The sequence below is a fragment of the Cyrtonyx montezumae genome, unplaced genomic scaffold (genome assembly GCF_038088225.1).
Source record: "Cyrtonyx montezumae isolate F1298 unplaced genomic scaffold, pur_monq_1.0 scaffold_10, whole genome shotgun sequence".
Lineage (NCBI taxonomy): Eukaryota > Metazoa > Chordata > Aves > Galliformes > Odontophoridae > Cyrtonyx > Cyrtonyx montezumae.
This window is the reverse complement of record NW_027071826.1, coordinates 2,830,009-2,854,278: the sequence shown is the minus strand read 5'-3', so window position 1 is coordinate 2,854,278 and position 24,270 is coordinate 2,830,009. Positions and strand designations below refer to the sequence as shown.

The 24,270-nt window shown below is 45.9% G+C and overlaps 1 protein-coding gene across 3 annotated transcripts in view; it reads left to right on the top strand.

The window, feature by feature from the left end:
• MDGA2 (MAM domain containing glycosylphosphatidylinositol anchor 2) overlaps positions 1 to 14,923 on the top strand; it is a 267,795-nt gene extending 252,872 nt beyond the window's left edge. For 2 of the 3 annotated variants that reach the window (XM_065748210.1, XM_065748222.1), the window contains 5 exons: positions 4,448 to 4,603; positions 5,645 to 5,803; positions 9,984 to 10,114; positions 12,202 to 12,307; positions 12,699 to 14,004. In XM_065748210.1, coding sequence (XP_065604282.1) covers positions 4,448 to 4,603; positions 5,645 to 5,803; positions 9,984 to 10,114; positions 12,202 to 12,307; positions 12,699 to 12,787 — 641 coding nt within the window. In that variant the 3' untranslated portion in view covers positions 12,788 to 14,004. Of the gene's footprint in view, positions 1 to 4,447; positions 4,604 to 5,644; positions 5,804 to 9,983; positions 10,115 to 12,201; positions 12,308 to 12,698; positions 14,005 to 14,500 lie in introns of those variants that run through there. The other variant, XR_010622915.1, reaches the window with a different exon arrangement.
• Positions 14,924 to 24,270: the final 9,347 nt, after the last annotated feature.

Below are 24,270 nucleotides of genomic sequence, written 5' to 3'. Positions count from 1 at the left end.
ATTCCTAGACCTATTACACAAGAGAAGAGGCCACCCCCCCACACCTTGCCAGAACCTCATGGGAGAAGCAAAAGACCTCAATATTTAAGGAACAGGCTCCCCAGGCTGTCTGGATGTGGTGCTCAGGGACATGATTTAGCAGTGTATTATGGCTAGGTTACAGCTGGACTCAGCGATCTTGAAGGCTTTTTCCAATCTGAGCAATTCTATGGTTCTGTGACTGAGCAGGATCTGTGTCTGAGCCTTAGCAGGCAACATCTCAGAGAAAAAGTACATTTACAGCATTTTCCAAAGTAATTTCTCCTTGCGTGAGAACTACGTGTGCATCTCTTGAAGTACATCTACACGGGCAAGGATTGGACCAGGGGACTTGCAGAGGTCCCTTCCCACTTTACCCATTCTGTGATTCTGTCATTTTGTGATTCTGTGATTCTGAGTGAGTTACGCAGTACTTCCCATTGCAGTCAGAGCTCATCAGCAGCTTTAAAGCACAGAGTGTGTTTTCATGCAGTGTATACACAAACCATGGACTTCATTTGCACAGAGAAACGTGGAGATCAGAGGTGTAACTGGGCTGTGAAACTGCTGAGACAGATTCACCAGAGGCAGCTGCACGTGACTGCAAATGCTCCTGTAAAGGGAGTAGGGCTCTTCCATTATTACTGCCATAGTGCAGCCATAGGCAGGCAGAGAAGCAGCAGCAGGCTGTGTGAGCAGCCTCTGTCTGTCTCTCAGATGATGGCCAAACTTTTCTGTAAATTTTAAACTTATTTGCTGAAGGTCTTGTGAGATGCATTAATAATTAATCAGGGCTCCGTTTAAAGCTCGTGGGAGCTGAAGGAACCAATCTCATTGACTTAAGTGAGCAGTAGATGAGGCCCTTGCTAATTAATGTATTAAACATACACTCTCTGATGTTAAGAAAAAAAAAAGCATTGCAATCCCATGCGCTTCCCACTATAATCTTCTATGATCTTAAGATCTGAAATTGTCTCATTTTCAAAACGTCTCCATCGCACAGCTCAAAGCAGCAGCTCTACCAGGCACGTGGCATGGTGCAGGTGGCACCCAAATCGCCCTTCAGGTGGAAACCCTGCTGGCTTGATGGAGGGAGACTTCTGGCAACCTGACCACCATGTCCTTCCTCTGCCTCCCAGTCTGCCTTTCTGTGCACGTCTGCTAATGGGAGAGTTTGCCCAGTGGGAGCTATAGGGCACCTGGTGGCACTTCTTTCAGGCGACCAAAGAAAAGTTTAAATCTTGAAGGCTTGCTTTTTTTTTTCCCCAATGACTTCTTGAGTGAAACCCTTTGACAGGAGAGAAATCTGCTGGAAAAGAGAAGTTCTACCTCCCAAAACAAATTCAATCTCATCTTTATCCATGTTTTCTACAAACTCATTTTATTTCACTGAAAATGCAGAATCAATGCTGATGTTGTTTGTTATACAGCACCAACCAGCTTCTGATTCTTTCTAAACCCATTGGGCTGAGTTCTAACTTTCTTTACACCACTGTGAATGAAGAGTAAGTGCCCCATTCAACTGGGAAAAGATGTCTGAAAACTGAAGCCACACCTTCCCATTCCAATTCTTGAATAATCACGTGGCAGAGAACATTCATTCTCATGAGATTTCTGCAGTAGATAAGGAAGTAGCATCAGATGACTAAAAAAAATGAGATTTTGCCTTAGAACTGCTTTTGTGTGTGTGTGTGATGGTTGACATATAAAGTAAACTGTTCAGTGTAAGCATTTAAGAATTTCATACCAGTGAGTGCAATTATATGTTACACTTGAATAATGAAAGATGTAAGATGTGAAAAAGTCGTATTCAACTTGAATTTTATAGAACAAGAATTCTTATTACAATGAAGAGCCTTTCACCTTTAAAAGAATTTGATATTCTGCCATGTCTGGCAATAAATTTATTTAATAACTTGCACTACTGTGGGCTTGAACCAAAAATTCACCTCTGTCCTTAATGGTGTCTGGTACCATTTTTGGTACCCACAGCTCCATCAGTGCTCAGAGCCCTGTCCTCTTGGGTGTCTGCAGGGACGGGGCACCACCACCTCTCTGGGCAGCCTGTGCAGTGCCTTACTGCCCTAAGTATAAGAAAAATCTTCCTTATCTCCTGTCTAACTCTCCCCTCTTCTAGTTTGAAGCCATTTCACCTTATCCTGATCCAAGAAACACCACTGAAGAGTCTGTCTTCTTCCTTCTTGCAGCTCCACTTCCTGCACAGGGAAAATACAGAGCAAATCCCAGAGAACTATTTGCCACTTGTATTCATCTGTTATTTTTCACAAGGTGTTTAGTGCCAAGAGTACTTAGCACTAACCTTTTCCAGTGCTTTCCAAATGGCAGGGTTCCACGTGAAACTGGTATTTTCATATTAGATAAATGGCAAACTTCTACTTGCCTTTCTTCATCTAGCCTGAATGCATTAATTTGTTTCACTTGAAGAAAGGGCTGATGTGGATTTCGTTCTGCTGATGTGGTGGAATTTCTTAGCAAAGCTCTGAAGGTGTGACGCAGAAATGAAGCTTTTAATGAACTGGAGGGGCAGTGGTAGGAACCACTGAATAGCTGGAAATGCTTTGTCTGAAATCACTTTGCTGCAGGACTGGATCTGATAGGCAGTTGCTCCTGTGCCGAATGGTTTCATGCATTGCCTCTTCCCCATCGTTCCAAATTCAGCATTCAAAAAGCATTAATTCCAGGATCAAACTGAAGTCCTGAAATGGGCTCCTCATCGCGTTGCTGGCTTCCAGCCACGTTTCCGAGTTAATTCTCCTGGAGGATCTCATGAAGGCAGTAGGTAGATTGAGAAATCGAGTCAACCTGCCTGAGATGCTAGTGAGCACGGAGGTTTCTGTGGACTGGGTTTTTGTGGTAACCTGGCATTTGGAGCAGTGCTTTGTGCTGACTGCTATGCAGCGGGAAGTTTGTGTTGCTCTGCACGAGCAGAGCCAGAATGAAGAAGGCTTGGAAAGCACTCCTAATGCACCTAGTGGATTGGGAGGAATTGTCAAGCCTGCTTTTTCAGTTTGCAGCATTATATGATTTTAAATAAGCTGCAGAGCAGCATACTTTCTTTGCAGTACATATCCAAGCTAATCTCCAGGTCCCTCTGTCTTTACTGATTTGCAGTGAAGCTCCAGTGGCTGAAGTGGATTTATAGTTTACTGAAGCCCCAAACCTGCAAACATTTATACACCTTCTCAATTTAACACAGATGAATAATCCCATGGCACCTGGTGTTAGAGTTCCTCCTAACAATGAATATAAATCGCACCCCTATAACGAATGCTGTAGCTTACACAGTATGCAGACAGTTGCATTCTCCCAGGAGAAGAGAGATTTGCTTGTTTTCTCAGATAAATCAATCGACTTTGCTGGAAGAGTAAACTCAGCAGGAACTGTTCATGTGTATAAAATTAAGCTTTTGCACATTATACTTCACGGGGCCTCATTCTGTTCTGAGACAAAAACTGAACCTCAAAGTTATGATTTCTTTGGTTCCTAAATGCCTGATTATAGGACTTCCCCATCCCATCATAACCCAGAGGTAGGATCATTGGGATGGTGTCTGACAGACCTGCTTTGCAGAAGAGAGGATCCCAGTAATCCTGACAGGGGTTCTTTTTCCTTCCTTTCCTTCCTTAGAAGCTCTTAGCTCTTGGCCTCAAGACAGCCAAGGTCTTCATGAACACGCTAAGAGATGTCCTTAGGACATGATGCAGTCACCCATGCTGCCCAGATAGGTTCAGGTAGACCTAAACCTTCCTCCCAGATGTTTTTCTAACTGACTGTTATAATCCAGTGATAGGGACTCAACGTTCTTCCAGAGCAATCCACTCCTGTGCTTCATTTTACTTTTATGTAGAAAGATTTTCGTCGTGTCTACTCTAAATAATATTTCCTCTTAGTCTAGCCATTATTTGCTTCCCCATCCCTACTGAGAACTAGGAGTAATTTAAGAGATATCACATTGTAGACCATGTTTTCCTTTTGAAGAGGTGCTGTAAACCTCTCCTAAATGTTCTTATCTCTCACTCAAAATAACCTACCTCTTCCTTTTACCCCACAGTTCATATTTTATAGACATGCTATCCCTTCTTCTCAGCTCCTTAGAAACCTTAGAGAAGAGATAGTGTCTCTAAGGGCTGTTGCTTATATCCAAATATGTGAGGAGAATCTAGACAAGATTTGAGTATAATTAATTTCAAGTAGCATTAGCACAGGTTGATGACGGTGCCTTTTTTTCATCGAGGTCACTTAAAAGAAAACATACAATCAACACTAGAGAAGGATGTAAAATAAATGTATATCTATTTCCAGTGCTGTTAATGAGCACCATCCTACAATACATCCGTTCTAATGGAGAAGTAAGCAAGCACTGAATGTTTTCAGGCACTAAATCTCCTCTCTTTTGCTGTGTTGGCAGGCGAGTTCCACTGTGGGTTTGAGGATGGTAATATTTGCCTCTTCACTCAAGATGATACGGACAATTTTGACTGGACAAAGCAAAGCACTGCCACTAGAGACACAAAATACACCCCCAACACAGGGCCAAACGCAGACCGGACTGGCTCCAAGGAAGGTAAGCAACAGGGTGTGCTCGTTCCTCCGGTACTGGGAGCTCTGCAGCTGCTCTGGGGTCAGGAAGCTTCAGCCAGCTGTGTCCTTCCTAAGCACACCAAGATGAGCATACCTCAAGGACTTCAGAAAGGAACTGCCAGAGCTGAGGCATGCAGCCAGTCCCTAAGCAGAGCCCACTAATGGCACCATTAACCATCTTGTATTATTTCCATGGTGCTATTTCCAGGCGATCTCTTTCACGTTACAGCCTGGTAGGGAAATATTCTAGCACATCTTGAACTTTTCTTCTGTTTTATGTCATTTAAATTCTAACTTGGACTCTCAGACTATCACAGTGAGGTTTTTTTGCCCCCTTTTTACTTTGGGTGTTGCTAAATTGTGTAATTTTCAATCTGCTGCTCCTGTTAACAGAAGTGTGCCGTCTTGACTGCAGTATTTATTTTCATTTGAAAAGTCAGACATACTGTGTTGAATTTATCAAGTACTGCAGTAACTTGTGCTATTTTATTGTGTGCCCCATGCCCTCTATTACCAAGAGGGAAAAAATCATACTGCATCATATTTGCTTGGCTGGATTAAGTAAATACGCCATTGTCGGTGCACTCCTTGTGAGCTGTTGAACTGGGATTGACGTGGACAGTTTAAAATGTTCATTGCAAGGATTCCATCCGGATTTTTTTACCTTATTTTCAAAATTCTCACCTCTCATTGTTTATAGGAACAAATTGCAACCTTGAGTCTGGAGTCTGCACCCCATCGTAAAGATTTTTTCTTTTTTTTTGAGCGTATACGACGTTATATCAATATGAAGTTGTTTATGAACGCTGACCTGCAAGCCCTGATTTTACTCCTGGTAGAAAACATCTTTGAAGCAGCTGTGGAAAACATGTGGGCTTAGTGCAAAACAAATATGATGCAGAAACCGTGGTGTTCTCAGAGGAACGTGAAAAAATTAACCAAGATAGCCCGGTATTGCCCTGCGTGTGTATGTGTTGGGTTTTTAAGAGCACAACATAACAATTTTCATTTGTCCTTTCCCTAGGTTTCTACATGTACATTGAGACATCACGGCCCAGGCTGGAAGGGGAGAAGGCCCGGCTCGTCAGTCCTGTGTTCAGCGTCGCTCCAAAAAACCCCTATGGAGCTACGAACACAGCCTACTGTTTTAGCTTCTACTATCACATGTATGGACAGCACATAGGTAGGAGACAGCCATCGACCTTGTCTTTTCACTCTGAGAGAATTAGCAGGAGAAATGTCTAGTTGTATGGAAAGGAAGCACAGGAGCACTTCCAAAACCAGCTACAACCAAGTTTGACAAGAGAGGCTCCTAAGAGCATTCTTTTGGCCATAAAACTTCCCCACAATCAGTATGCTAGCAGGAATCCTCTAGCAGTTGACAGGAGCATGTTGTGTACGCATGGCGTTTTGAGCAGAGGCTCTTGACAGTGTGAAGATTTGCAAGGGCTTTGCGTGGTTTTGAGCATTTTGCCTGGTCACGGTGTCTGGAATCATTCCTTGCAAGTTAGGGGATGAAGCAATTAGCAGCACACTGGTCCTAAAGGAAATGCTTTAAACAATTCACTCAAAACCTGTGGGAACAGGTCTTTCCAAGGTGAATCTTCAGGTCTATTTTTAGTGGTAGCTCTTTCAAGATAGGTGTTTAATTACTTTGCATAGTGTTAAAAAATAAATAAAAAACAGTGTGGGAAAATGTAGAAGTATAAGCCCTAGCCAATTTTTCTAAATCCTGTAAATCCCCATGGGTTCTTGGTGCTTACCAGTGCGTTGGGAGGCTTTCCAGTGCCACGCTGCCCTGACTCGGTGTATTTTTATAGATAATTTTCAAGGGCAAGCACATCCTCGTAGTGCATTCTGGTGGTCGCTTTGGGAAGCTTTCAGCTTGCTGCAGGCAGAGCTCGGGTTATAAATAGAGCAGACAGCTCACTCTGTTCTGTTAGCTGTCTGCACTGCTGAGCGCTCAAACGCAGCCCCCAGTGTAAGTTCTGCTCACTCCACTTTGCAGGAGGAATTTGCCTGCGTGTTGGAAGGAAGCACTGGAGCCATGCCATGCTGAGTGAAACCAAGTATGGAGTGCTCTGTGAGCCTACTTCTGCTGTAGGACAGTGAAGAGCAGAGTTAGGACCATTAAGGGTCAAAGAGTTCTTCTGAAATACCTTAAAGTTGGGATAAATATAAGAAAAACAGCTGTTGAGGTTAACAACTGCCCACAAAATAGTGACTGCTAATTTTTGCAGTTCTGGCCTTTCTGCTGGGCTGCCCTTCCATCTCCTTCTCTGTTTTCACTGTGTCATTGCTTGAGCTGACACAGTGTGCCACCTGACAAAGGACCCACAGGTGATGATGGTGACAGTTAGTGATGGGGTGTACGATTGCACAGGTGTTTTTTTTTACAGTGATGTGAACACTTGGCTGTCAAAAAATGAAATCCCTCAATGTCACTCCTCTAATATTGTTAAAAAATATAGATGATGTCATTTTAGCCACTGTTTAACATGATCTTTATACAAAATTGTTCTGTCTCCAAAGACAGAAAGATACTAAATTAATAGTGTCAGCCACATGCCTGAACCCAGGCACCTACATCTTTACTAAATTCAACGTTGCCATATTCTGAGGTCAACAGAGCTCTGGCACAGGCTGCCCAGAGAATGGTGGAGTCTCCTTCATGTTCAGGACCCACCTGGATGCCTACCTGTGCAACCTGGGCTGGGAGCTGCTTTGGCAGGGGTTTGGACTCCGTGATCTCTAGAGGTCCCTTCCAACCCCTACAACTCTGTGGATCTGTGATCCTGACAAAGTGTTACAAAGCACATGAGAATGCAGAATGCATCCAAGGAATGAATTACGAAATCAGCAAATGTACATCGTTTGCTTCTGCAGGTGTGAACTCTTATCACCTGTATTGCTCATGTAAGGATAGTAAAAAAAGGGAAGAGAAAAGAAGAACCTCAGGAATGGTGATGTTCTAAGATTTCAGTGATTCGTGCACATGGTTATGTTAGGAATGGTTGCACTGATGAGGTAACCACTTGAATGAGGTTTGGAAGGTTTGCAGTCTTATAAATTGGTTCGTTTTTAGGAAAGAGGTTATTACAGTACAACAATTTGCCCAGGTACATCAGTCCTAATCAGCATTTCACATGATGTATACTCCAAAACTGTGGTTTAGAAGATATATTTTCCATTGCAGCACATTGTTTCAAGTCTCTCTTTCCATATTTCTGCTGCTGAAAGTTATGCAGCTAAAGTTATCTTTTGATTCTGACAGAAGTTTGGCCTATGAGAAAACTGCCCGTGGCCAGGAGTGTGACTACCACACTGGTGGGACACAGCTAGCGAGCTGGGCCCTGCTGGGCTGCCCAGAGCAGAATGGGGGGGTTTACTGGGGAGTCCAGGGCAGGGACACAGGTGGGGTAGGACCCTTCACTGCTATACTGGAATTTGCAGCCAATGAAGCATGCAAAAGGGATGAGCACTGCTCATCAGGACTTCAATGTACACTGTAAGGAAGAAGTTTTTTACAGTAAGGGCGGTGAGGCACTGGCAGTTTTCCCAGAGAGGTGGTGGTGCCCCATCCCTGCACACCCCCGAGGTCAGGGGATGGGCTCTGAGCACTGATGGAGCTGTGGGTGCCCCTGTCCACTGTAACCTCAGCAGTGCTGGATTTACATGCTTTGCTTACCTAAATTATTTAGTGGTCCCATGCAGTCCTGCAGCATGGCAGCCTGCACAAATGGGTGAACTAATAACCAGCTCTCCTTCCCTTCTTTGGTATTGGCATTGCTTTTTGTCTTCATGAAAAGCAACTTTCTGTGTAATGCTGTAACTTCAGGTAGTGCTGCCTAAGGTAGTCCTGCCTGTTCTCCTGCCTTGGAGCCAGCACGGTTGTTAAAAAATCAGATTGCTTTGGGTTGGAAGGGACCCTAAAAGGCCCTCTGGTCCCACAGTGAACAGGGAAACCCACAGCTCCACCAGGTGCTCAGGTTGTTTGGGTAGAAGAGAATGGGAGAACCAAGTGTTTCGCTCCTGCACGTGGCAGGATGAGGTCTTTCTGGTGTACCCACAGCGTGCCTGCAGGCAGAGATGGATTGTCACTGCTACAGTCCATTCCTCCTTTGTGTGGCTTGTTCACCTCCCATGCATTTGAAAATAAATGCTGTAGGAGGGACCAGTGCTGCCCAGCTGCTCTGGCAGCACCACCTCCCCACTGCTTCCCAGGAGATGGGCACCCTGCTGAAGCAGCCGTGATGAGAATGCTCACCACTCCATTCCCCATTTAGCTCGTGTTTTCCAAGGCACTGAGTTTTACCATTGCTCGAAATAAGAACTTTTTATTAGCAGGAGCTGAGTCACTCTGCAGCTGCCTCAGATCTGAGAGGTCTCCTTGCAAATGTGATTTGTGTCAGCCTCCCAGATGCCACTCCTAGCTCTCTAAGCATCGTGGTTTTGTGTGAACCCGACTGTCTGAACATTCTCAAACAAAGGCAGATGCAGTGATTCCCATAGCGCAGAGACACTGCCCCACACATCTGCAATCAGAACAGTGAGCAACCGGAACAAAATCTCCCAAAATCTCCAAACAGGGAATTGCTGAACTCTGCTCGATGAAGGCAGTACTGCCTCTGCCTGGTTTTTGCTCGCAGCCCATCACAGAGGGAGGAGCACTGTGCAGAAGGGAGCTGAATGCTGGGGTCTGATACCCACTGCAAAGAACATCTGTGCTAGAACCAGCACCTTCATGGCCAGCAGTGGAGACACAGCTGGAGTTGTGGTTTGAAGGCTTTTTTTTTTTCCTGAGGTTCAAATGAGGATTGGCATGTCCTTGCAAAATGCTTCTTACCAGGATTAAAGGCATCGTACCTCCTTCAGATGTGTTTTGTGGCACTCTATTAGTTAAACCATGTGCAGAGTAAACAAGTTGGACATATAAGTGCGAGCTAGGAAACTGCATTGCTTATTTGCCTTTGGGTAAGGTGGCTGAAGATGCCCCATTTACACTAATGCACAGAAAAACTCCTTGCTGTCCCCTCGGAAAGCCACATTTCCTTCCCAAGCTGCTGGGAGCAAGGGGCACAGCTCCCTGCCTCTGGGCCCAATTTGCTGCTGAGCCACAGAGAGTTCACTTCACCAAGGCACAGTTCTCCCAAGTAAAAGTTTTTCAATATGGGCTAAGAAACCCTCATATCCACCTGCACTGCGTAGCAGAGATTTGTTCCAGATATGCAGTGCAGGAGTGCATTGTCCCAGCACTGCTAGTGATCCAGCACTCAGCCCCAGCACAGCCTGACCAGCTCAGGCCCTCACCTCCCCAGCTCGGTTCACAGCTCACCAGCTCACCTTCTTGCCCTCCCTTCCAGGAAGCTTGAATGTTTACCTGAGGCTGAAAGGCCAGACCGCGATAGAGAACCCCTTGTGGTCTTCAAGTGGAAATAAGGGGCAGCACTGGAACCAAGCCCGTGTCAATATCAACCCCCCGACTTCATTCCAGGTAAGGGACAGCACTGGGCTGTGCGTACCTTGTGTTCGAGCAGCAGGCATTGCAGGTGGGGACATCAGGCCTGGGGCACGTGTTCACTGACCCTTGCTTCTGACACAGGATTTCACAGCATCATTTCAGCCCTGAAAGCTGCTTTATGGACAGGTAATTGCTTTCCTTGCAGCAAATAGGTGAGCACCACAGAGCTTAATCATGCACACATCAGCGGCAGAACAGAAGCTATTTCCTCCAAGAGGAAGTGCTTTTCAGTTCTTAGACAACGCTGTTAGCTGATATTATATCTATATATATATCATTTTAGACTACCAACTGGAATATGAAATTATTTCCTATGAAAAAATGTTTAGGGTCTGTGGTGTAATTTCTTCGTTAGATGTCTGAGGGAACACTTGGGTTTTTCATGAAGAAAAAATGAAGGATCTGTCTTTGCAGCAGTGCTTCCTCTCAGAACTGTGGCATTCTGTCTGCTTCATTCACCACACATCGTGTTGGGCTTCATACATTTCAGTTTTGGTTTGACAGTGAGATGCTGATAAACTTTTAGGAGCAGTTCATACCTGGGGTTCCCTAATGAGACTGTGACTTTGGGAACAGTCATTGGGCATGAACCAAAACAGTCATCCTGAACACGTGGTTTGGATTCACTTCACATGTAGATTCCAATCCCAACCTTTGATCTTATCCCCATTGCATAAGAGGCAGTGATGGAACAGAAATGCTTTGCCAACCACTAAATCAGGCACCAGATGAGGTGGCCCAGCCTGGTCCTTGGGTGATATCCATGCCCTCTTGTCATCTGCAAGGGTGTCTTCCACTGCCCTTGGTGTTTACTCATTGTTTATAATGAAGGCTATTCATTTCACATGAGCAGCTCTGAACCATAGTGATGAGCAAAGAAATGTTGGAAGCTGCTAGAATAGGCTTGGACTTGTATGCTGCTGAAATGAGTGGATACAGAGGGAGTGCTACGGACACCTCCCTAACGCAGTGAGCTCGTTATGAGGTGCAATTTAAGCATTTTGCTCCAGATGGTATTAATGTTTTTTGTCAAATTGGCTCTACCTCCAAGAGTTAATTTCTCCATTAGTCCCACGGCATACCCTTATAAAATTCATTGGTTTTGATGCAAATATTGTCACAGATTAAAGGTTAGGAACTTTTCATCTAAGTTAACCAAAAGTATCTCAAAGATCTGAGTTGGGGGAGCAAAAAAGGAGAAGAAAGATAGCTGTGCAATTGGTGCTGCTCGCGAAATGTATTCCTCGCATAATTTCTTCATCTTGTTAGAAGGGCTTTGAAGTTTGCTAGGGAATACATTTCTTTCTACACAGAGTGAGTCCACTCCTCTGCAGAGCTAATTAGGCAGCAGTGAGACAGGACAGCATCGTGTTGCGTTGGGAGAGGAAAGCAGATAACTTGGTTTCTTCTGTACAACAGTAGTGCCCAGCTGATAACAAGTTTTACAGTAAATCATAGAATCAATGAATGGCCTGGGTTGAAAAGGACCTCAGAGATCATTCTGTTTCAACCCCCTGCCATGGTCAGGGTCACCAACCTCTGGAGCAGGCTGCCCAGAGCCACATCCAGCCTTGCCTTGAGTGTCTCCAGGGATGGGGTATCCACAGCCCCTCTGGGCAACCTGTTCAGTGCATCACCACCCACTGAGTGAAGTAATGCTGCTCACCTTGCTACAAGGCACTTGTGTCCATACAGGCATTAGTTCCCTTCTTGGGTGTGTAGATAGGGCTCGAGATGAGAATATTCGACAGAGTATGACTGACAGTGCCTTGAGACCACCTGTACCCTTTTGGCAAAGGTTAAAGCCAATGGAACGGTGAGCCTTGATTTGGAGGCTGAAGGCAGAAGGCAATTCAAAAGCTGCTTTTTTTTGCAATCTGCAAATGTCTGTCCAAAAACTGAATGTAGAGAATGGAGCACTTTGCTTGAGCTAAGCTCGGAGGCCACGTTCTGCCCCTTAGGAAGTGTTTGCATGGTATTCCAAACCCCTCAGGAGAGTTTACTGCTACGTGCTTCCCATTGGCCGTCCTATGAACTGCTGTTCCTTTTATTTTTTGCAGCTTATATTTGAAGGGATCCGGGGCCCAGGCATCGAAGGAGACATTGCTATTGATGATGTATCAATTGTGGAAGGAGAGTGTATGAAATCCGACCAGCCAGCCAACAGTAAGTGGCTCTTCCACACTCTGGGGAGAGCAAATTGCTTCTTGTGCTGTAAAATTGTGGCATCTGCTGAAATGGGTGTTCTGCAAGAGAGCAGAGTATTGCATGGTTAATCAGAGAGGCTTCAAGAGAAGAGTTTTGCTTTCTGTCTGTGCAGCAAATGCTGGAGGCAGCGGGGCTCTCTGGGTGCAGCAGCAGCCCTTACACCCATGCCCTCCTCAGGGATCCAGGAGGGACGAAGCAATGTGAAAAATTGTTTTGGGGATCAAAACAGTGTGAAATGAGTAATGAACGTGTCACAATTGAACCTCTTTTCATCCCTCCATCCCCACGTTGGTGTTACAACACCATATAACACAGAGCTTTAATTCTGCCTTTTTCCCCCTTCTTGTAGATTTACGATCAGGTGCTGTTGGGACATTAGCACATATACGACTTATCCCAGTTACCATCCTCATGTTTGTCTTAAGTCATCAGAGGTGACCTTATCCTGGCAGAGGCTACAAAAAGATTCACCAGGCACTGGCATGAAGAAAGAGTCTTTGTAAAATGGACATTTAAAAACAAACTACCAAAGATTCCTCCACTGACTGACTCAAAAGTTCAAATAATTAATTAATGAATTAATTAAAAACAAACAAACAATTAAAAAAGCACTGGGGACATAAAAGGCATCATGGGAGTGTGTCTCGCTATGAACCACGCGTGAGAACGAGATCTGGCCTAAGTGAGGAAGAGACCTTCAGGTGCTTTTGTGGTCAGTAACGAATACAGCATCATCTGGTTGAACTCTTGGAACAGAGCGATAGAAACCCTTGTCAAAGCACAAAGTCATGGCTGGTTTTGTTTCAAATGAATAGTTTGCTTGTTACCATGGAAACCTAATGGCCTGCCAAAAAACAAAAAAAACAAAAACAAAAAAAAAGAGAGGAGAGAGAGGAAATAATAAAATTAAAACAGAGAGAGAAACACCTCACTGTAAACAGGGTATGTGAAGAGCTGGCATTCATCTTCCCTTCGAGAAGGTTTTTAGTGTAGAGTTAAATACATGTAGGCCCTTTTGCCTTTGGCTGTCACCTCCCCTAGAGAGTAACCCCAAATCAGAGCTGTTTTAAGACATTTCTGTTTCATTTCTCATGGCTATGCTCGATAACTGTATGCTGTCTCCTTTTGCATGCATTACGATCCAGGATGTGAGACCTGGGCTTACATATGACACAGGCTTATCGGAGCTTGCTTGCGGCCACTCGAACACCCCTCTCCCCTCCCCAACTGAGTCATCCGTTCTAATGAAGTGAAGAAACCAAACCACCATCTTTTATAAATTGCCATGGAAACCAAGTGCCTTCAATGAAACAAGCCTGATTTAAAAGTATATGTAGAATAATAATGATTTCAACACAGAAGCTTGCACTGCTAAAATGTGGTTTGTGCAAACTATTTTCTAAACCAACTACGGAGCCCGGGTGTGCAGACTGCAGGCGAGGAAGCGAAGCCGCTCCTGGAGGAGGACGGACCTGAGCTGCTGCGTAAGCCCTCACGGACGAGCTCTCTGTTGTTTAACCTTCCAGACAGCCATGGCCTTTCAGCTTATTACCCATTAGAAAAATAGCTTCCGTTGGTCCTGGAAATGGGAGCAGCGCTTTTGATTTGTTCCTTTCAGGTTATCAGGTGGGTCAACCAGAGGAAGAGGTGGCGGAGGTGCATTAGGGGGTACGGCGCTGAGCTCTGCGGGCACAGCTGGGCACGGGGCACTGCTGGTGCAGGGAAGGCAAAGTTCCACTTGTGCAACAAAATACACGCGGGTTTGGAGCTGCCCCGACGCGTACCGTTAGCCAGCAGGTTTTCCACTGCATTGTACATTTCCCTGACAGTTGGTTATGACAATTTGAAGACCTTTTTCCTTAAATTATCTCAAGCTTTTAACTTCATTTAAAAAAAAAAGAACACAACAACAAAAACTTTTGTCTAAAGAGGAGTATTATTATTATAATTATTATTATTATTATTATTATTACTACTTGTTCTCTCGACACCCTAGGATTAAAAAAACCTGATATGCAAGAAATTGGAGTACCAACATGAAAACAAACAAACAAACAGCATCGTATTTGCAAACATGAGTATAAAAAGCACAACGAGATGCAGTACCACAATGACAAGGCTTGATTTTTTTTTTTTTTTTTTATTCTGTAGAGAAATGTTTGTGCAAATTCAGTAATTCAACTGAAGAGATAATTTTACAGCTATGTTCAATAAAGCCTCTTTCCAGGTAAGGTATGCCACGTGGTGCGTGTGTTTGTTGGGCACGGTGCGTGGGCACCGTGAGGGGTGCCACTGGGCTGAGGCACTGGTGCTGCTGTCTGCAGATGGAGCTGGTGCTGGTGGAGCTGGCCGAGGACGCTTTGGAGGTGCTTTGTGGTGCCCGGGCTGCAGCAAAAAAAGGCTGCTCGGAGGACAGTGGGAGCCCAGAGCCTGGATGGACTGTGGGGTTTGGCATCGTGAGTGTTTGTAAATAAAAGGAAATTTCCCACTGGAAGCATTGGGTTTTAATTGTGGAGCGGAGAGCCGAGTCGGGCACGGCGAGACCATGACACAGAGCTTTGTGTAGGAGCTTGGTGTGCCTCAGAATTTAGGGTCTGTGGAAATGGGACCTCCACACGCATCCTCCTGAAAGCCAAAGGACCGCCCCTGGGGCACTGCTGGGTGCCACTCTGCTTGCTGCTGTGGCTTCTGGAGCCCTGCCCAGAGGAACAGCAAACTTTGCAGCGTGTCCCCTGTTGCATTTCCTATTACACCCTTGCCCATCATCAGAGCAGGTCAGATGAAACGGGGAAATGTGGAAATAGCGGCCAGCCATCAGTCATCCTGACGTGACGTGGGAACCATTCCATTCCCTTGAAAATGCTGTCCCTCAAAATCAAAAGGTGGACTCGAGGTCTAGAGATTCGGACACATGTTGGTCAGCCCGAGCCAGGACAAGTGACCCCGAAGCAGCCACGGCTGCGGGTTGGGAAGCACGCTGCAGTCGCTGAACTGGAGGTCATGCGTTTGTTAGGACCACAGGCTAAGGCTGAAAACTGAAAGCCCCCTTCCCTCCTCGTATTTTGAGTCTTCTTTCCTGGGTGGAGGACTGGGATGAATATTCAGTGAAAGTTTTCAGTTGATGGCCAATGACCGTAGTCATCTTGCTCGGGGCAGGATGAGCTGAAGGGAGGTGGTTGTGTGGAAGGGAACCTATTTGCCCTGCCCGTTTCACTTCTGTTACGTTTACATGGGTGCAGAAGCAGCTGCTAAGAAAGGCATTTTTTCTCTTTCAGATAATGATAGTGTTGTCTTCCTTTACATTCCTAATCTAAGGCGCTGAAAAGGCAGTGGGATTTTGTCTTGGGCTATGAGCAAATAGATAAAAGATACGTATTTCCTAGTCTATATATATATATAGATTTCATTTCAGTATGAAAATGAATTAAGTATTTGTAAAAGTTTTGGGTGGCAACCAGACAGAGAGCAGCTATTCATTTCTTGAGTACCCCATCTAGTGACATTCCTGACTTGTTTGTAAAGTTCCTCAATATGTAACTGTACAAAAGTGGACTTAGAGCAGCAACAGCAACTCCTTTTAGGGAGCCAGCTCTGGGAGCCAGCCCATGGCAAAGGTAAATTGACCCCACCATGAAGTTTCCTATGATTCCCAGGGTGGTCTGGGAGAGCAAGGGCATTACAGGGGCATTCTCCTTTTGTAGCAAAGAAGTGCTAGTCCTTTTTGTTCACAAAGCATGCAGTTTGAATGGGAAATCCCACGTGGAATTGCCAAGAACTCTGATCTCACTGTACTGTCATCCAGTGCTTCCCCAGCTAGCTCCAGCCAGGCATTGATCCCAGATGGGACATGAGGGGATAAAAGAGCAGAGACTTAAAGGGGACAGACACATCACAAAACACATTACAAATGCACAATTAAGACTTGAAGGCAAGGAGCAGCTCCTGGAGAGCCTGTCAGAGTGCTGATGCTTTGTGTGATAAACATAAAAGCATTTGCTCCTGGATATTGCAGAGGATAGGTTCTTTACTCTGAGCTCACATCGTATCAGCCAGTTTTTGGAAACGATCGTCTTAAGTGGGTGCTGCTGTCAGGCCCACATAAACCCTTGGAAATGTGAAATTTCTTGCTGAAATCGTTGGCTTTGGAAGATTGCTGACCTCCAGGGATGCCAACGCAGTTCCCTCCTTGGCACCAAGCGCTTGAATCTTCACTGCATACACTGATGTAAATGGCACCATTTATTGTGAGCAGCTCTTGGGGCAGTCAGAGGCCCCAAATCTTAGAACAGAGCAGAGGAGTGATAGCATCAGCTCTTTGTTCACATCTGGTTTCTTTTTCACTGCCTTCAAAGGTGGTGGCATCCCGTTGCAGCGAGCCAGATACTCAGAACAATGGGATTTTCTTCACCCCCAGAAGAAGAGGCTGTGCTGCTTCATTTTTGGAGGGTTTACTCACTGGCATTGTTTTTATATATATCTGAGGTTGATCGAAATGCTCTTCATGCCCAAAAAGAGCTGCTGTCCATCAGAAGAATGGCTCTATTTAGCAGTAATAATAGTAGTCTCATATTGTAAGCTTCTTTGCCTGTATAGGCCAATAAAAAGGTTGGAGGCCATCAGGATTAATTCCTACATTTTCCTATAAAAACCTATGCAAAAAGACTTATATTTTGGTATTTTTTTAATGAGAGTGTGCTCTGTCGTTTACAGCTGCCCCACCATAATGGAAGGATCAGTCCCAGCAGAGAGGAATTAAACACACAGGCACTGCCCATTGTGTTCCTTTGTGCCAAGGAGCTTGCTGCCCCACAGCTCATGCAATTGTTCAGTTGCGGGACATTTGGTCTTTGGAAGTCTGGGGACACCTTTTGCCTGAGCCCTGCCCCCAGTAGATCCCACACATGGGCTGGGATGGGACTTGGAGCAGGGAAGGCCATGCAGGGCACACCTCATCCGTCTTAAAAGCAATGAAAAGGTGGAAGGGGAATGGTTTGTTTGTGTTTTGCCTTCTGTGCTGCTCATAAGGCCGTTGCAAAGCCTAGCTGTTGGGAGATTTCTCACCCCCACCTCTTGTTGCCAGCATGGAGGTGTTCACGGCCATTTTGGTGTCACTTGATCTGTGCCAGAAGCATTATGTGTCTGGTGTAGAACTCCTCTGTGCTCCCAGACCACTTTCAAATCCCCTTTTGGCTGTTTTTGGCTGAGCTACAACACTATTATCTCTTGTTTAGAAAAGATGTGTAATAATAACCAGGAGCTATCATTAACCCGAATACAGGGCGCTTGGGATAGTACATCCTGTGTGATGTACTAAAATATGACAGTTCACCATTGTATCTGTCAGCCTGGGGAGTCTGTGTGCTGAGTTTTATATTAAGGGAAGGATGCTGTATTTTTCTTTTTCCCCAGAATACATCTACAGTGCGTGTAGATAGCATCCAACTTACACGGGTGTTTCTGGACTGAAAGTGTTCCCGAGGCTTCAGTGATGGCACAAAGATTTTGCTTTCATAAAACAGCCTCTTATACTTCTCAGAGGAGTGGCTGTGATATAATGATGCTTCTCAGGAGAGAGTAAACTGGCCAAGTCATCAGAGACAGAAGGGACGTCGTGCATGGGGGGATACTTTCCTCCTCCCCACCCACGAGCATACAAGTGAGCTCCTGATCCACTCACTGAGAACAACCCTGGTGTGTTAATTATGTGTGGGACACCTGACAGGTGGCTGGTACATCAATAGGAAGGTTGCATCCCTGCTCCTCTGTAGATGTGTCCGTGCATCCTGGCAGCCACACCGAACGCAGCCTCTCTTAGCTGGCCCTCTGTGACATGGTCAGGTTTACCCCTGCTGAACACGGCCTTATCGGAACCACTGAGGACCTAGGACAGGTGAATTGCAGCCAATTGCCTCCCATTTCTATTCTCCATATGTTGTGTTTGTTTATTTGCTGTTTATTTTTCTTTTTCGTTGAGAAAGAGACTTGAATGCTGGCAGGTGCTTGTACAAGTGAATATTAATGCAGCTTTGCTCACGGTTAAGGTCAGAGCCGACAAGTGGAGAAATGCCACCGCTGATGCCTTGGGACCCAGGATCTTTGCATGCCACAACTCTTCACCTTCTGCAGGCTGGAGGTTTGCACTCCTCCACCCATGAGGAAGAAACAGGAACTCCACCACAACCATGACTAAAACTTACCGGGTGGTTTGTGACAGAGATGACCACAAAAGGGATTGAAGAAACATGCATTTCTACGAGTAGGAATTAGCAGCCTCGGCACCTTCTCAGGAAAGATCAGATGTGCTTCTGCTTGCACATTACCAACTGCAAGGGGTTGAAATCTGTGTGTTTGTTTGTGTAAATAGCATATAAATAACTGTAATTGTATGTATTTAATGTATATATAATGATTATTACATTTTAACTATCTCAAGTATTGTATATAGCCAAACTTGGTCTCTTATTTTACTAGAACACCCACTGTAGATTTATTTTTTGTCATTGTTGTTAATGTATCTGGTTAAATTACAAACTGGTCTTACTTTTACCTCAAAGGATATATGTTCTTTATGTACATTTTATAAAAAGGAAAAAGAAAAGAAGAAAGAAAAGAAATCACTCCATACATTTGATTACCTCTTCCGTTGCCAGCAGTATTTTCTGTCCTTGCCTTCCCAGGGAAGAGTGGAGGGCAGCTGGGAGGGACCGGGGTTGGGGGGCAGTGCTTTTAGCTCAACGTGCCCCTGCCTTCCTGAAAGAGGTTTGTCCCCAACCCATCCCCTCCACCCCCTTCTTAGCAATTAAAGGCTTTGAAGAGACCACAGAGAAGCGCAGAGACCTCTTCACTACCGGGGCCCTTGCTTGCTGTTTTGTCCAGATGCATGGACAGTTGAGAGTTGAGTTCATTTCTTTGACTTTCGGTGATATCCATAGGCAATCTCTGGGAAGCCAACCAGGAGAAACCTTCATGGAGAGGTGTGTGGGTGCCATGCCAGACCGTGCTGCTCAGAGCTGAGCCACTGTAGGAGCACTCCTCCCAGAGCTGACCATATGGTATAGATGTGGATGGTGCATGTAAGGACTCGAAAGATGGGACACGATATCCCTGCCTTTGTGTAATAGCGTGGTATGGCACAGCATCCCACAGCAGTGGGATGAACCCACACGTGTTGAGGTGATTGACATTGCAGTGCACTTTGGAGGGTGCCAATGTGAACCTCTGCAGTCACAGGGCTGATGTCTCTTCTCTGCTGCAGGCATGACCTCACTACTCCCGTTTCTTGTTCAGCTTTTATAGTGAGGCTACAGACAAGTGCTAGGAACTATCCAAAGCTCTGGGCTTGCAAAGAGCAATTAGACACCCTTTTAATCACCTGGAGTTTTCCAGTGAACTGTAAGGTGAAGAACCAGAAGAGCTATTAAGAAAAGCCCTCACTTGCAGTTCCTTCTGCAGCCTTGTTGTGTTGGTTCTTTTTGTACATCTCTTCAGAACTGAAAGCCTATTTTTATTGTGGGTGAAATGAGTAGGTGAAACTCCTGCACAACCCACAGAAAGAAAAGCATACTTTGTTTCTTGTTATATTCTGAAAATACTGGTATTTCTTGGACTTTTCCAGGTGTAGTGGTTGCCTCCATCGTTTCTCTGTCACCTTTGTGACTGCTCATGATCATGAAGATGGTGGAGTTCAAGATCTTGAGTGGAAGAAGCTGACAAAAAGTAGGATTACTACCCTGGACTTCAGGAGAGCTGACTTCTATGTCTTCCAGGACCTTCTTGGAGCTATCCCGTGGGCTAGGGTGTTAGAAGGTAAGGGGACCTGTGAGAGCTGGGCAGCATTTAAACAGCTCTTCTTACAAGCTCAGGGTTGGTGCATCCCTGTGAGTAAGAAATCGGGAAAAGGTGGTAGGAGACCTGTGTGGATGAGCAAGGAGCTCATGCGTAAACTCAAAGGGAAGAGAAAGGTCCATGGGTGTAGGAGATGGACTCACACATCTTCTGTGAGTCCTTTTGTGTACTGTGCTTTCATTTTGAGTACTGACAGTTCTAGTCCTGCTTCAAACGAGCTTGAAGGATAGCTGAGCTCACACTAACAAGTCACTTCTTCGACAGAGTGTGTTGGGTGGGGATGAAGACTAGACTCTGAGGCCAAGATCAGGCACTACCTGGTATAAATATTTGGCTCTGTTATTATTACAGCTAATCTACTCCTGCCCTCCTCATTTTCTCTGGTGAAGTTGATCGTTGCCAACTCTTCTTTGATGCTATTTTTCCAATTCCCTTGAAACACCAGCGGTGCTCTCTCTGCCTTTGCCTCATCTCAGTAGCTTTGGAGAGACTGTTCCAAGGGGTGGGGTTCATAACACCCTCAGACTCACCTTTCCTTACAGAAACTGAGAAATATAACAAATAGATATTCTGTTTTGCTTTAAAAGATAAAACTTAGTAATAAATTGTCTTCAGTGCTAATAGGTGGTAATTGCATCCTGGGTGAAGGCACCAAGGGAGGCTGACTGAGGCTTAAATAGCCCCCAACATCCCATAATTGCTATTGTGGGCCCAGCTGCACACTCAGCAAGGGGCATCCCAGGGCAAGCCCCATTCCCTGCTGGCTGGAACACAAACAAACACTATTGCAGAGCTAATGCAGGAGAGACTGACCACTTGAAAGAAAAGAAAGCATTTGATTTGATTAAAAAAAATTCAAGAGCTCTTTTTAATTAAAGAGACTTATTTAACAGAATAACTGTCTGAAAGTGCAGTCTGACATTTTCTCTTTGATTCAGTGTAGGGAACATCTGGGACATCTTCCCTTCATGTGGTGGGCAGTGTGAGTCTCTGGGTATTTGCATGATTTGGATATAATGAGGCTGCCTGAGAGGAGCTCTGGAAGAGAGGCTGATGTTGCTGCTACCAGGAGCAGCACCATTATAATAATGATAATGATGCTCTATGGGGCATGGGAGCCATCAGGGGGCGAGGCAGCTGCTCTCTGTTTGTCTCTGGACTACAAACCCTTAATCACTTCTCACAAAATGAAGGAAGATAGGAAGGGGCTGTGATTTTTACCTGCTGCTGAGTCGTGTCATTCACGTTGGAAAGGACCTCCAAGATCCCCAAGCCCAACCCCAGCCCACCCCACTGTGCCCACTGCCCACGTCCCTCAGTGCCACATCTCCACAGTTCTGGGACATCCCCAGGAATGGGGATGACATCCCCACCACTCCCTGACAGCCTGTGCCAGTGCCTGATCTAACAGTCAGCAACCCAGCTCACAGCAGGAGGGTTGGAGCTGGAGGATCTGCGAGGTCCTTTCCAACCCAAGCCATTCAGTGAACATTTAAGGGTCTGAGTGTTAGTGCTCGAGATGCTGTCCAGTTTAAAAAGACTCACTCATTGACACAGATGATGGAATCAGTCCATCAAAAGGCTGCAGCCTTTCATGTTCTCTTTGGTACATTGATGGGGGGAATAGCTCATAGGGACCAGTGACAGATTTGCAGTGATACATTTCCAGGCTCTGCTTTATGGGCCAACTCCCAAGCCATCTTTGTGTCAAAATTTGCTACTGCCTCACGTCAATGGAGGCCTGATTTGGGAAGTGTGGAAGCCAATGGCTGCATTCGTCTGTGCATGAATAATGAGTCCATTCACACCAGTTTGTGGAAATTCAGAGCAGTTTGTGGGGAGCTGGACAAGACCTTTAGAGGTTCCTTCCAACTCACAAACCATTCTATGACTCTACAACTTTATGAGGTCTGCTTTACCCATACAAAACAAATAGAGATGTGCCCAGTTTAGGATGCATGGATTTGGTGTCTGTCAAAAAGGAGTGTATTCGGTTATATTTCTTATGCTGGGGACACAGAGGGAAGAAAAAGAAAACAGAAAAGAGAATATATTCCAGAAATATATTTTTTTCTAAGTTACAAGAAATGGATTAAATGTATTTTCAGTATAAGAGGAATAGTGCATGACAGCAGCAGGACTGGCTTCCTTGCTTCCTTCGGAAGAGTTCTTGGGAAGCGAACTAGAGTTTGGCAGTCAAACTGTGGCTACTGCTCTTTTACACCATCCTGGAAACACGGACGTGGTTGGAGCATTGCCATGCAGGTGTTCCAGGGGAGAGGAACCCAAAAGCAGCCCCTTCCCACAACGTGGGCCCATGGTGGCTGGACGTGGCAGGGGCTGATGTCTGCAACCATCACCTCCCATCCACACAACCTTCACCAGGGTCAGAGGAAGGAGGAGAGCCTGCCTTGCCCCAAGCATGCTCCCAACACACTAAGTCTGTGACTGCAATCAATCCTCGTGCCCTGTGGCTGCAGGCAAATGCCTGCAGGTGCCAGGAAGGAATTCACCTCCAGGCAGAGCTGCTCACCCTCATTCCAGCGGTATTTTCTTGCTTTCACTCAAAGCAGAAGGGATTCGTGACAACTGGAGATAGGATACAAAGGGTGGCTGTGTGTCCCATTGGCTATGAGTGCTCCATCTGGAGGCTGGCTGGTTCTTGTTGGCACGCATGGGAGAAGTTGACACAGGGATAGGTCATGCCTGAGTTTATGACTGGGTGGAACTAACAGATTGTTTCGTTATCTCCTGCCTTCCTCTTTCATCTATCCCATTCCCTGCCAAGGCATCCACAGCGTGTTGGTCTCCTGTGTCACTGAATGACTTGCCCTCTGCTACGGATTGACAGATTTCCATTTACTGACTGCCAGGAGAGTGAACGCTGGGGCTTCTGATGCAGCTTAATGGTCTGTGACATTCAGGTTGTGATCCAGGTGAACTAAGAATTGAATCAGCACTTAAAAACGTATGAATTTTTTCTTGGTGGAGACGCTAGCAGAGATACGGTTCTCCGAAGGAGTAATCAGGCAGGATTTTACATTTGCTATGTGGTTAAAGGCAGAAATGATGTCAGGGAGCACATGCTCCCTTCCTGACAGGAGCCTGTCTTCTGCAGACACGGGAAAGGAGGACTTACTTATGTCTTCCATGTGTACCTAATGCAAATCTTGCATATCCATTGCATAGTCTGAGCTGAATGTGTTAGCACTCTTCATAAAGTGGCTGTCAGCTGTATTGGCACCAGCCCCACCACTGTGCTCCCCCCCTTTCCCCTCCCCCTGCTCTCTCCCTGCAAGACCTCTGTTTCTCTCCCATTGCCCCCCCAGCATAGCTCCCACTGCCCACTGGTGAGACTGGTTGTGACCTGGGGCAGCTGGATGGATGGGATGGAGTTGCCACCTCTGCCTTGTTGGGGCCAAGCTTTTCAGGAGGATCAAGGCAGCGTAAAGAGCCAAGGAAGGGTACAAGGGAGAGATCTGGTGCAGCAGGGGTGAGGATGTGGGCTGGAAGCAGCTGGACTTGGTGTATGTTGGGCCCTGAAGGGATCCAACCCAGTCCTCCTCAGGTGAACTGCAGTGTGCAGCCATAGCCCATGTCAGCAGGACCGTGATCCCTGCAACGCAGCCAGAAACATTTCCTCCTAATGAATGCTCTTGTCTCGTTCTGAATCACTTCCCACCGTGGGCTCTGCAGGGAAGAACACCCCTGAACCAGAGCTATCTCCCCTGATTTATTTTAGCCCTTTCAGTGAAAATCACAACCAACGAGGGTTGCTAACCTGATGGGCAGCCTGGCTGTGTCACCCAGTGCTGCAGCTGCAGCTGCTCCTGCCCTCCTGCAGCTCCGGGTGCTGCCAACAAGGCACGGTGTGTGCTTCACTGCAGGCAAGCACTTGGGGACCATACACCTCTTCCAGTGCTCCTCCCAGCCCTGTTCCCAGGACCAGAGAAGCACAGGATTGAGCTTGTTCAGCAGAACAATCCTCAGACGTGTCCCATATCCCCTTTGCTGATGTGCAGAAGACAGTATTTTCCAGCTTTGCCATTACTAATGAAAGCCTCTCACATCTGGGA